Source organism: Thermothelomyces heterothallicus (assembly GCF_042370625.1).
Source record: "Thermothelomyces heterothallicus CBS 202.75 unplaced genomic scaffold P884_scaffold_12, whole genome shotgun sequence".
Lineage (NCBI taxonomy): Eukaryota > Fungi > Ascomycota > Sordariomycetes > Sordariales > Chaetomiaceae > Thermothelomyces > Thermothelomyces heterothallicus.
Window position 1 is genome coordinate 268,043 of NW_027192573.1, and position 13,316 is coordinate 281,358.

General features: G+C 55.2%; 4 protein-coding genes across 4 annotated transcripts; 3 read left to right on the top strand and 1 right to left on the bottom strand.

Moving 5' to 3' along the window:
* Positions 1-416: 416 nt before the first annotated feature.
* P884DRAFT_277832 (uncharacterized protein) lies at positions 417-848 on the top strand (the record flags this gene model as incomplete). The annotated part of the gene is made up of 2 exons (XM_069443125.1): positions 417-512; positions 624-848. The coding sequence occupies 2 exons, from the start codon at positions 417-419 to the stop codon at positions 846-848; spliced, it is 321 nt and encodes a 106-aa protein (XP_069297244.1).
* A 2,924-nt stretch (positions 849-3,772) lies between these two features.
* On the top strand, positions 3,773-7,350 carry P884DRAFT_277833 (armadillo-type protein; the record flags this gene model as incomplete). The annotated part of the gene is made up of 3 exons (XM_069443126.1): positions 3,773-3,945; positions 4,277-7,265; positions 7,327-7,350. The coding sequence occupies 3 exons, from the start codon at positions 3,773-3,775 to the stop codon at positions 7,348-7,350; spliced, it is 3,186 nt and encodes a 1,061-aa protein (XP_069297245.1).
* Positions 7,351-8,080: 730 nt separating this feature from the next.
* Positions 8,081-9,033, bottom strand: P884DRAFT_269974 (uncharacterized protein; the record flags this gene model as incomplete). Its single annotated transcript, XM_069442314.1, has 2 exons — positions 8,081-8,267; positions 8,372-9,033. The coding sequence occupies 2 exons, from the start codon at positions 9,031-9,033 to the stop codon at positions 8,081-8,083; spliced, it is 849 nt and encodes a 282-aa protein (XP_069297246.1).
* Positions 9,034-9,748: 715 nt separating this feature from the next.
* On the top strand, positions 9,749-12,376 carry P884DRAFT_259878 (tRNA synthetases class I, catalytic domain-containing protein). Its single transcript, XM_069441388.1, has 6 exons — positions 9,749-10,377; positions 10,439-10,629; positions 10,688-10,848; positions 10,901-11,012; positions 11,065-12,047; positions 12,104-12,376. Exons 1-6 carry the CDS (start codon positions 9,947-9,949, stop codon positions 12,182-12,184), a joined length of 1,959 nt encoding a protein of 652 aa, XP_069297247.1. The 5' UTR covers positions 9,749-9,946; the 3' UTR covers positions 12,185-12,376.
* Positions 12,377-13,316: the final 940 nt, after the last annotated feature.

Genomic DNA, 13,316 nt, shown 5'->3' on the forward strand with positions numbered 1-13,316 from the left:
TAATTAACCGAAGTCAATGAAACGGCGTGGCTACTGTTTCCCATTTCTTGCCTTAGGCTATTGATGATCTTGTTCGGTGGCAGATTCCGATTTTGACTCTGTATTTGCCTGAATAATGCCAAGAGACTCTACGGTTGCTCATCCAGGAAGACCGGGGAACAAGATTGCCTAAATCGCTAACCTCTTCCGTGACGTCACTTGGCCAACGTCAGAGTTACCTAGGATATTCACGTTCTCCTCCATTCTCTTGGACCATTAACGGGGGGGTAATCCGGAAGCTTGATTAATTGTACACTCTAACCAGAAGATACATAAGTATCATCAAACTTTGATCGATCCATCCGAGGCCTAGTCCATTCCTGCGGCTATCGAATATTAAAAAAAGTGAAAGGCAACAACAATCAGAAGCACCAACCATGTCCGCACCATCCAACAACAGCAACTCCGGCCAGAACCAGCAGCAGCCCAGCCTCTGGGAAGGCCACGCTGAGTACATCAAGGGCGCCGCCGAGGCAAGACCTTTTCCCCTTCCCTCCTCTTTTTCTTCCCTGCTACATCACCGCAAGCCTTCATGACCGCTGACGCGTTTCCCTTCTGCATTATGCGGGAGCCACACGCAACAGAGCGCCGTCGGTGCCGTGACGGGGTCCTCCGCCTGGTCGGCCTCGGGCGAGCAGGACAAGGCGCACGCGCGGGCGTCGATGCAGGCGGCCGCCGAGCACCGCGACCCGGCCAAGAGCGGGTACGGGCGCGCCGAGGAGGTCGCGGGCCGCCTAACGGGCTGCGAGGGCATGAGGCACGAGGGCGCGGCGAGCCGGGCCGCGGGAACCAAGAGGAGGGACGAATAGTGGCTTGTACAAGGTAGCTCCTTTGTGGTTGACACGAAAGGTGAAAAAGGTGACGGAGGGCAAGGTGAAACCCCGGAAAGACGGTGCTCCGGCCCGACGTGGTCTGGCTTGTGTCTGTGAGAAAAGCTTTTGGTATGCTTGCTGTCTAAACTACCTACCTATCTAATCTGGTGGGTTGTTTCCGTGAGCGCGTTTTGGATGTGCGAACCGCTATATCTCTATATCCAGAGAAATGTTAGCAGAGGGACACGCACCCTGTCCGCAACCTGCCTTCTTCAGCTCATGGTGCTCTTAACCAAACAATTACAAACACATGGGAACAAGCTGAGGAACACTTTTCCGTATTATGACTCGAACCTAGATACTCGAAATGAGCAATCAGGTTTAGAAAACCCAACGATCGGATGCCGAGAACGGGCAAAGAGAAGGGCCTCACTGGGTGAAGAAGTTGCTGCCCCCTTAAGACTCGGACATGCATGGCTCTCTATCTTTACGGCTACCGGCGGAATAAACCGGATCACTTGGGTGTACAAGTAACCGGGTCGGCGAGCACGGCCATTGAGCCCGCACAATTCTTCTTAAATGGCGGCACAATGCCGAACCGTAACCTAGCGGAGATCGACAAGACAAAAATGCGCTGGAAAGCAAGAGAATGCAGGACATCGAAATGAAGTCCTGCCGCTCAGTATTGCTCTTTTATCACTCTCAATCCCGATAATGGCTTTGTCGAGGTAACTCGATTTCCGGACAAGCAATTAGTTAGTTAGTCCACCGTGTTTCGGTTACGGCGAGTTTCGCGCGGGTGGTAACGTCAAGAGTTAGCTCCAGCCCGTTCTTGGCTGAGATCAGGGTCCAGTACATGCGTGGCGAGATGAGAGATCCACCAGCCGCCGCCATCTTTTGTTCTCAATCTTGGCAAAACGTGGGGTGGAGCCGTCCTGGATTCCATCGCGGGACCTCGAAGGCGATAACGACTTGGTACATAACTAACTAGTGTACTGTGCACGGAGTACGGATCCGTACATTTACCCCGCCAAAAAAAACCTTATCGGACAGCAAGGATTTCACCCCGGATTCTGATGGAAGGAGACTGTGCGGGGGTCAACAAGGGGGCGAAGTCGCGAGTACTCGTACAAACCTAGTCTGAGCTGTTGAGGATTGCGAATTGCAGACTTGCGGTGAGAATGCGCTTCTCTCTGTGCAGGACAAACCGAGAGGACCGGTGTATGTGGTGGGTACCGTCTCCTCCCCGCCTTGCAGACCAGGTTGGTGTGCGACTGTAACCATAGAAGAGACTACATGTGTTTGCACACGGGAGCACCACGTGCGAGAAGCGGCGCTCAGCAATGCGCCGCCCAGCCTCTCACTGTCCACATATCCTGTTTGTAAAGTACCAATGTGTGTACCTGATATCCCGTACACACCTAGGTACGGATAATTAGTGCATGTACTGTATGTATGTACATACGCAACACACATTAAGTCCCATTAAGTCCCGTCAAGTCCAGAGGCAAGATTTCAATCTGCCACTAACAATTCCAAAACCGAGCATGTGTCGATGACGACGAGGGGACACCATGCAACTGATGATTCAATTATCTTAATTGCTAAACACGAAATAAAGCGGTAACTAAAATAGCTCTTTGCTTTCGTACGTAGTAGTCCGTCTCGTTGGTTTACGGTCTACGGTCTACGGTCCATTGTGGCGAAGCACCACCTCGCCTGCGGCTCAGGCGGTTAGTGAGTCGCGGAGCTAATGCTGAGGGTGCTCTTGTCTCACCTCACGCAGCCGCGCCTTACCTTACGGCATGCCTTCCCACCAAGCTTATCAGGCGTAAGCAATGATTCATGTATCAGAACGTAACAGCAAAAGATGCTCGTAAGATACAACATATTTGCAAATGCACTTCTCGTCGACCGCAAAGCCCGAAGTGGCAAGGGCTTGATCTCACTGATATCACCATCTGGGCAGTGCGGCTCGTACTCCCCGATATTCTAGACCCCAAAAACGTCAAAAGAACAGTAGCGCAGACAAGTGTATCCTCGGAACTCGGCCACCATCGCTAGAATGCCAGAGTCGGCAAACGTTTGGGGAAGCATTTGCCACCGGAAGCAACGCCAGGGAGAACACAGATCTCTGCACGGAAGACCGCACGGAGTACGGGGCCATTTTCGACCTAAACTGCTCGCACAAGCCGCTCTCCCATGGGAAGTGGACCGGAGACGACGCCATGCTTGCGATCCAGGCAAACAAGTTTCATCGAAAACAGACAGGGTCGCCATCCCCCGTGCCTGAGCATTGCGCTTGCCCTGATTGGTGTGCATGCGGCGGCGCCGGCTCAGCGGGGCTCAAGGATCCCTGCTTATCGCGCTTTTATCAGAGACAGGCCTTGCCCGATTCGGCGCTGCCGGAGGGCGGTGAGACGGTGCAATGCGAAATTTTGAGGGCAAAGGCGAAAAAAGTTTTCGGGCGGCGCCTGCCCCTCCATTTTGGCCCGAGTGGGGCCCATCGAACCTAGCAACTTTTTTTTTTGGGCTGTGCAGCACCAGGGCAACTCCTTTGCTTTAAATATCTGCCACTCTCTCCCTCCAGAAATCCTTCTTTCTCCTGTTCCCTCAGGTCTCCCTCCATCTTCTTTCTTTTCTGACTGTTGTCTCTCCACTCAGTCATTTTGCTTCTTGATCTCTTTCTTGAAAGAGCCAAGATAGAGTAGAATTTTCGACCCTCCATCGAAATTCTACGGGCTCAGCTGTCGCAGACGGACAGCTCGCAATATCAGGATACCCGATAGACGCGCGCACGATAGACGGCGGGATTAGATTCCTTCTCGGATTCGCGACGCTCAAATAGACTTTCGGTCTTTCCTTTTTTTTCAACCAATCGTCGACATTTCGATAAACCAAAAAAAAAAAAAAAACCCATAATGTCTGCCGCTACTTCTCAGGTCGCCGCCGAAAACGCCCAGAGCGTTAAGGTTCTCGACGAGCTTATGCAGAAGCTCACCATCTCGAACGAGGCCGATGCTATCAAGGAATCCGCCAGTGCCATCGCCTCTTTCATCAACGGCCGCATCCAGGACCTCGATACCCCCACCAGGTAAGATAACGCTTGCTTTATCAACGAGCCCCGCTCTACCCCTCTGCATCTGGTCTTTCAATCTGTAGGCGCTGTTTTGATCAAAGTCGAACCGGCGCATTCTCTGTGTGTGGCCTATCCCTCAGAACCCTCCACACGGGCTCGCAGGCGCCGTCCATGACCGTTCTCTAGCGGTTTGGGCTGAGCCGCTTTCTCGTCAAATCAGGCGACGGCATTTGTCTGCAGACCATACCCCGTTTTTTCCCCCCTCCGCAAAAATTTTTAGGCCATTTTTATGCGTCGCACCAAAAATTACGGGGAATATCGGAGCTAAAATGTGATACCAATTTAGGACCGTGGAGGCTCTCAAGAAGCAATTGGCCAACAAGAAGGATGCCGGCGCCCGTGAGAAGGCGCTCCTCGCCATCCAGGCCATCGCTCAGCACTCCGAGGTCTCCGCCAATGTCGAGCCCTACCTCGTCGCCCTGCTCCCCAGCGTCCTGGCTGGCGCTGGTGACAAGATCACTGCGGTCAAGAACGCCGCCATTGCGGCTGCTTTGGCCATCGCCGAGGCCGTGAATCCCAACGCCGTTAAGGCCACCATTCCCACCCTCGTCAACTCTTTGAGGAACGCCCAGAAGTGGCCCGAAAAGATGACGGTGCTCGATTTCATCGACACCATTGTCCGGACTGCCCCCACCCAGACCTCGTACCTTGTTCCCGAGCTCATTCCTGTTGTCTCCGAGGCCATGTGGGACACCAAGAAGGAGGTCAAGGATCGCGCCTACAAGACCATGGAGAAAGTCTGCCAGCTGATTGTCAACCGCGATATCGAGCGCTTCATTCCCGAGCTCATCAAGTGTATCGCCAAGCCCGAGAACGTGCCCGAGACCGTCCACTTGCTCGGTGCCACCACTTTCGTCACCGAGGTTCACGAGCCCACTCTTGCCCTCATGGTTCCTTTGCTTGACCGTGGTCTCGCCGAGCGCGACACCGCCATCAAGCGTAAGTCGGCCGTCATTGTCGACAACATGTGCAAGCTCGTCGACGACCCCAACATCGTCGCTCCCTTCTTGCCCAAGATGATGCCCGGCCTGCAGAAGAACTACGAGAACCTTGCCGACCCCGAGGCTCGTGAGAAGACCAAGCAGGCTCTCGACACCTTGATTCGTGTCGGCAATGTCGTCGATGGCAAGATCCCTGAGGTCCGCAACTACGGCGATATCGCCACCATCATGGGCCACCTCAAGGAGGTTCTTGGCAGCAAGCACGCCGCTGCCTTCGAGAAGTTCACCCCGGTTCTCGAGTACGCCTCTGCCATCGCCGGCCAGCTGGTTGATGAGAAGGTCGCGGAGGCCGCCACTTGGGCAGAGAATGTCAAACCTTACCTCACTGTCATCGTCGGCGAGGCCGAGGCGGACGGTGTCGTCGGTGCCCTCCGCAAGCGGGCCCTCCCTGGCGCTGCTGACGCCGATGAGGTTGAGGACGACGAGGAAGAGGGCGAGGATCTGTGCAACTGCACCTTCTCTCTCGCCTACGGTGCCAAGATCCTGCTCAACCAAACCAACCTCCGCCTCAAGCGTGGCCAGCGCTACGGTCTGTGCGGTCCCAATGGTTCGGGCAAGTCCACCCTGATGCGTGCTATCAACAACGAGCAGGTTGAGGGCTTCCCCAAGCAGAGCGAGGTCAAGACTGTCTTCGTCGAGCACGACCTGGACGCTGCCGATACTGAGATGACCACCATTGACTGGACCCTGAAGAAGCTGAAGGAGGCCGGTGTCGAGACCTCGGAGGAGGACGTCATCAAGCGCCTCGGCGAGTTCGGCTTCACTGACCAGATGATCAAGGGCCAAATCACCTCCCTCTCTGGTGGTTGGAAGATGAAGCTGGCCCTGTGCCGTGCCGTCTTCCAGTCTCCCGATATCCTGCTCCTGGACGAGCCCACCAACCATCTCGACGTGAAGAACGTCAAGTGGCTCGAGGACTACCTCATCAACTCCCCCTGCACTTCCATCATCGTCTCCCACGACAGCGGCTTCCTCGACAACGTCTGCCAGCACATCATCCACTATGAGCGCTTCAAGCTCAAGCGCTACAAGGGCAACCTCAAGGAGTTCGTCCGTCGTGTGCCGTCGGCCAAGTCCTACTATGAGCTCGGCGCCTCCGATCTCGAGTTCACCTTCCCGGAGCCTGGTTACCTCGAAGGCGTGAAGACCAAGGCCAAGGCCATCCTCCGTGCCACCAAGATGAGCTTCCAGTATCCCGGTACCGACAAGCCCCAGCTCCAGGACATCACGTTCCAGTGCTCGCTCGGCTCGCGCATTGCCGTCATTGGCCCCAACGGTGCCGGCAAGTCGACCCTCATCAACGTGCTCACTGGTGAGCTCATCCCCACTAGCGGTGAGATTTACCAGCACGAGAACATCCGTATCGCCTACATCAAGCAGCACGCTTTTGCCCACATTGATAACCACCTGGACAAGACGCCGTCTGAGTACATCCAGTGGCGTTTCCAGACTGGCGAGGATCGCGAGACCATGGATCGCGCCAACAAGATTATCACCGAGGCCGATGAGCAGGCCATGAACAAGATCTTCAAGATCGATGGTACCCAGCGCCGCGTCATTGGCATTCACGCTCGCAGGAAGTTCAAGAACAGCTACGAGTACGAGTGCTCGTTTGCCCTTGGCGAGAACGTCGGCCAGAAGAACGAGCGCTGGGTGCCTATGATGACTGCGGACAATGCTTGGCTGCCTCGTAACGAGCTGATCGCTTCTCACCAGAAGCTGGTTGCCGAGGTTGATATGAAGGAGGCCCTGGCGTCTGGCCAGTTCCGTCCCCTGGTCCGCAAGGAGATTGAGGCTCACTGCGCCAACTTCGGCCTCGATGCCGAGCTGGTCTCTCACTCGCGCATGCGTGGTCTCTCTGGTGGCCAGCGTGTCAAGGTTGTGCTGGCTGCTTGCTCGTGGCAGCGCCCTCACCTCATCGTCCTCGATGAACCCACCAACTACCTCGACCGCGATTCTCTTGGTGCTCTCTCCAAGGCGCTCAAGAAGTTCGAGGGTGGTGTTATCATCATCACTCACAGCTCTGAGTTCACCAAGGACCTGACTGAGGAAGTGTGGGCTGTCATGGACGGCAAGATGACGCCTTCTGGCCACAATTGGGTTCAGGGTCAGGGCAGCGGCCCCCGCCTGAAGACTGATGACGGCGAGGAGGAGGAAAAATTCGACGCCATGGGCAACAAGATCGAGGGCACCAAGAAGAAGGCAAAGCTCACCAGCTCTGAGCTGCGGAAGAAGAAGAAGGAGCGCATGGCCCGCCGTAAGCGCGGCGAGGAGGTATGTCAACCATTTGTTTTGCTCACCGCCGTCGAATGGCACTTGCTAACTGTTTCCCCAGGTCTTCAGCGACGAGGATGACTGAGCGTCTCGCTCTCTAGTCTTTCTCCTGGATTTAGCGTGCTGATCGGGTATAAAAAAGTTGCTTTCTTTCTTTCCGGGTTGGGTTTGCATGGTCTGGGCTTAATGAAATCATGTCTCTTACGTATGTCTTTTATGTCGCGTCAGGATGATCGTAATGCCTCTGATGGCCCTCCGCTGTGTATCTATGACTGGCGATGGGAGGCCCGCCCACCCAGGACTGGAGACCCTGGGATGGTTCGAACTGGATTGTCCATTGGCCGGGCAGGAGGAAGATACCACGAATGCGCGGGAGTTCTCTCATGGATAGAGGACAATATAGATCATATGGCTCATCCAGCAGTCAGCCGTAATTCAGTCGCAGTGTGAAATTTGCTCTCCTATAACTTTTTCGGTACTGCTGACGTAGTGATTCTCAAGCTCCCATTCAGTGTGTTGTGAAGGTTGGGTTTTAGCTAGTGCCGGAACGCCAAAGCAGCTTCAAAGTATGGTTACTGCGCCGGCTGCTTACATTGCAAGGAAGCTTGATCCATACTACAGATGTAGATCACGAGTGCTGCTCAGAACAGAATCGAACCAATATTATTCGTCCACTTGAGACATCGTGGCGAGGATATCATTGTCCGTTTCCCTTATCCCAAACCATTTCCCAGCCTGTCTTCTCCCAAACGCCAGTCAAATCACTACTGTTTATTTTTTTTTTTTTTCAGTTCCCTTTTCATGTTGCCCATCGTTCAGTCCTCTCCTTGTCTCTGCTTCTTGCCGGCAGGTCCGGTGTCGGAAGGGTCAGAGGTCGGAGCGCTGGGAAGCTCGTTGGCGACGGCCTCGGCCTCGGCGGTAAGTTTGGCTTCGGTTTCTCTCGCTTCATCCTCCTCATTGTCGGTTGTGGCCTCGTCTTCGGCTACGGGCGGGAAGAAAAACCTGCACACGCCCCGTGTCGGTCAGCAAGATCAACCCCCCCCCCTTTTGTTTTTTTGGCGGGATTGTCGGAGGATTAGAATAAGCAAAAGGGACAAGGAACGCACGGGATAAACTCGTTGTAAGCCTCCACATCCTTCATCTCAAACGTCACAATCACCACCTTGTCGATCTTATCCCCATCCGGCCCCGTCAGAAACTTCCGGATGGCGCCCAACGCCGCGGGCGCCGCGTCCTGGCTCGGATACCCATACACGCCGGTGCTGATGGCGCTGAAGGCCACGGTCCGGCAGCCGTGCTCGACCGCCAGCTCCAGGCTGCGGGTGTAGCACCCCGTCAGGAGGCGCTCCGACTTGTCGTGGTCGAGCGGATCGTACACGGGACCGACCGCGTGGATGATCTTGCGCGCGGGGAGCCCGTAGCCGTTGGTGATCTTGGCCGAGCCGGTCGGGCAGCCGCCGAGGGCGCGGCACTCGTCGTAGAGCTCCGGGCCCGCGGCGCGGTGGATGGCGCCGTCGACGCCGCCGCCGCCCAGGAGCGAGCGGTTGGCCGCGTTGACGATCGCGTCCAGCTTGAGCGTCGTGATGTCCCCGCGGATCAGGCCCACGCGGTCGTTGAGGGACTTAGACGGCGGGGGGATGTCGGCGCCCGGGCCCGGCCGGGTCGTCGTGGGGAGCGGGGAGGCGCCGGGAGAGGGGGCCGAGAGCTTGCGGAGCTTGTAGAGGAGGGAGAGGGACGGGATATCGGAAGCTGTCAGGAGCTGGCCCATTCTGGGGCGCGAGCGGAGGAACATCGGAAACGAAGGGACAAAGCAACCTTGGTTCGGTTGCGATCGTGGGAGCTAAGCGCGGACCCGAGAGGGTTTGTCCCTCGGTAATCAATCTACGGCGACTGGTGAATGGGTGGGGGGTATAGACGAGTAGGTTAGCCGATTGACGGTGGAAATGGGAAATAAAGAAACCGACTCTTTTGGCAGCTTTGCTGTGTGGGCGAGAAGCGAGAGAGGTACAGAAATGCAGAGAAATACGACCGCAGGGTAGGGTACAGTTGCGGTTCAGCAGCGTCTTTTTTTTGGGTTGTTTTGGGGGGGGGGGGGGGGGGGGGGAAGGGTTGCGCAGGGCGATCATGTCCCAGCAGCTCTCAACTGCGGGTTTTCACGATCGTCCGGCGCCCCATGCATCGGCATCCGATGGCATTTTCCTGACATGAGCCACAATGATCAATGCAGCACATGCAAAGATCGTGGGTCGGTGCATTCTGTCGAACCCGAAAGCGGAACGGAGAGGGTCTGGACCTGGCTTTGCAACACGAAGAGATGGGGCTAGACCCACCGGGCTTGCCTGTTAATTACACCGGCCATAAGCTCAGGCACTATCTTATCTTATCCTTATCTCACTAGGTCCCCTGGTCGCGTGGGTACAGTCTTTGTGCCCCTCCTTGTGCCCCTCCAAACAGGTAATTTTGCCAGACCAACAGGGACAGCTCCGAAGTTGACTCACCAGAACGTTTCTGGCAACAAACTCCCAAGGCTTCTGAATCTTGCGACGACTGGCGCTTGAGTCTGTTAGGTTTGGGTGTCTAACCAGCATCGAGATCAGTTAACTCCTCCCGTCGCGACCTCATTCCTGCAACACAAACGTCGACGACAGCAACCAAATCGGGCAACTGATCAAGGACCAACCATGGCGGACGGCGTTGCAGATGCTGCCGCCAAGCTGCAACTCGGCGATGCGCCAACTGAAAACGGTGCAAAGCTTCAGCTCGACGAGGAGACGGGCGAGTGGGTCTCCAAAGGAGAGCTGAAGAAGCGCCTAGCGAAGCGCGCAAAGAAAGCCCTGAAGGAGAAGAACAAGGACACCAAGGACATTACTGCCGCCACCAAGGTTGCCCAGGACGGAGCCGCACCGAAGAAGACAAAGGAGAAGACAGAGGATGGCCCTATCGACCCCGATGCCATGTTCAAGCACGGTTTCTTGGCCGACGTATACAACGAGCGTCCCGAAAAAGAGGTGTTTACGCGGTTTCCTCCCGAACCCAATGGCTTTCTCCATATCGGCCACGCCAAGGCCATTGCCGTCAACTTCGGCTTTGCAAGATATCACGGTGGCAAGTGGTATGTAACCGTTCTAGACGGTGCAGGAAGGCTGGGTCTGACCTCGATGGCACAAACACAGCTACCTGAGGTTCGACGACACCAATCCCGAGGCCGAGGAAGAAGTCTACTTCACGGCGATCGAGGAGATGGTCCGCTGGCTCGGCTTCGAACCATACAAGATCACATACTCGAGCGACAACTTTGACAGGCTTTACGAGCTCGCCGAGAAGCTCATCAACATGGGCAAGGCCTACGTCTGCCATTGCGGGGGTATGTTTGCAGTGTCAGGGAAGGGTTTGTTCTCTTCGGTACTGACGGTCAGCCGTAGATGAGGAGATCAAGCTTCAGCGCGGTGGCGAAAAGGGGACGAGCCCGCGCTATCGGTGCAAGCACGCCGAGCAGTCGCCGGAAGAGAACCTCCAAAAGTTCCGCGACATGCGCGACGGCAAGTACAAGCCGAAGGAGGCCTTCTTGCGGATGAAGCAGGACGTACGTGAACCGCTGTCTTACCTGCATGTTCCCGACTGACATAAATGTACAGATCACAGACGGAAACCCCCAGATGTGGGACCTTGCCGCTTATCGTGTGTTAGACAAGCCCCATCACAGAACCGGCACGAAGTGGAAAATCTATCCCACCTACGACTTCACGCGTAAGCATCCTTACGCTCCTCATTGGGCATCCGGCACTGCTAACCCTGATAGACTGCTTGTGCGATAGCTTCGAGGGCATTACCCACTCGCTCTGCACGGTCGAATTCTTCCTGAGCAGAACCTCGTATGAATGGCTGAACAAGCAGCTCGTAGAGTTCCAGCCCATGCAGAGAGAGTATGGCCGTCTCAGCATCCAAGGCGCGATCATGTCCAAGCGCAAGCTGAAGGAGCTCGTGGACAAGAAGATTGTACGGGGCTGGGATGACCCCCGCCTCTCCACCCTTATTGCAGTCCGCCGGAGGGGCGTTCCCCCGGGTGCCATTCTCGAGTTCGTCAACGAGCTCGGCGTTACCACGACCAACAGCATCATCCAAATGTCGCGATTCGAGCAGACCATCCGGCGCTACCTCGAACGGACGGTGCCGAGGCTGATGCTGGTCCTCGACCCGGTACCTGTTGTGATCGAGGACGCCGACGAGTTCGATGGCACCGAGGTCACGTTGCCATTCTCGCCAAAGAATCCCGCCATGGGTGACCACAAGGTCAAGTTCACCAAGACGGTTTATATCGACCGATCCGACTTCCGCGAGGTTGACAGCAAGGACTACTTCCGTCTCGCGCCGGGCAAGACTGTGGGCCTGCTGCAGGCGCCTTTCCCTATCAAGGCGACCAGCTTCATCAAAGACGAGGCGACCGGCAAGGTGACCGAGATTCGTGCCGTCTTTGACCGCGAGGTCAAGAAGCCCAAGACCTTCATCCAGTGGGTTCCCGCCGGGGAGGATTCGGGATCTCGCAAGTGCGAGGTGCGCGTCTACAACCGGCTGTTCAAGTCGGATAACCCGTCCGCTGCCGAGGGCGGCTTCCTCAGCGATCTCAACCCCGAGAGCGAGATCGTGTACCCAAATGCCGTGATCGAATCTGGCTTTGATGAAGTCAAGGCGCGGGCACCCTGGCCGGAGGCTGCCGGGGAGGACAAGCGTGGCAAGGGCGGCCCGGAATCGGTGCGGTTCCAGGGCATGCGCGTGGCGTACTTTGTAAGTTCTATGACACTCTGGTGATAAAGTCCGAGCTCGCGTTAACTTGTCGGCAGGCCATGGATTCCGATAGCACAGACGACAAGATTGTGCTCAACCGCATAGTCTCACTCAAGGAGGACAAGGAGAAGAGCTAAAACTCCGTAGACCTGCGTTTGGTAGCTAGAAAGCGCGTATCAATTATAGACCTCTAGTTGTCCGTTGCATTCCGGTCGTTTCAGTGTCTTATGGGGAGCACAGCGTAGACGGTTTGGCCGTTGTGTGGCTTAATGTCCTACGGTACTGAAACGTACGAAGAGGCCAGCCCTGTCTTTTTTAATTAATTAATCAGAATTGGGCAAGCAGTTTGTTTTCATGAAACACAAGGTAGGCAAACGGATGTTTGGTCGCTTAGCCGTCCCACAAAGATTGATTGCGTGGGTGAAATAACTGAACGGTAGATTTTCTCACCGTCTCACGTTGATAGCGGCTCACGATCTCTTGGATCCAGATATCAGCTCGCAGGTCGTAGATCGGCACTAGCACATCTCAGCCATGGTGACATGGCTGATGCTTTTGCCTCAGTGTCCACCATCAGGCGAAGGAACACAGACTTTAGTTTTGTTCTCAGGATAATTAGATGCCAACATTCCGCCGATCTACCCGAACTCCTTCCTTATGGGTTGATGAAGACACGAAGAAGCCGGCAAGGAAAGGATGTTCAATTTCTGTGGCAAATGATAGCAACCTCTTTGAAATAGATGATGCGGGTTGCTCTGGTGGGATGGACCCGGACTGGCAGATAATGATGAATAACATTCTGCTCAAAGTTGTGGGATAATTAAGCTGACTGACTAATATAAAATACCCTGACTGTGGTATACGCTTCGCGCACCTCTCATCGAGGCCCAGAGTAGGCACCCTCGATTGTGATAGAGAGGGAAAGTGCACCGCGGGGGGCCAAGAGTGTGGCATGCAGTGGGTGTACAGATAAACCTGGAGGATTAATTAGCCATTTAATTATATAGAAGTGAAGCTCCATCCTTCGCTCTTCAACATATTTACATTTCAGAGACTCAGTCATTGAGGCTTCGCTTCAATTATGCCTTATCCCGATGCCGAACGCAGTGGTGAGCTCCGGGAAGCGTTGGAAATAGTGTTTACAGTGGGTAGCTTGACGGAAGAAAAAAAGGTACCTAATTGAACTATCTACAAAGGAGACAAAAACAAGTGATATTTATAGATAAAAGAACTAGCCAATACGTTAAACAGCGCCTCATACGCTGTGGC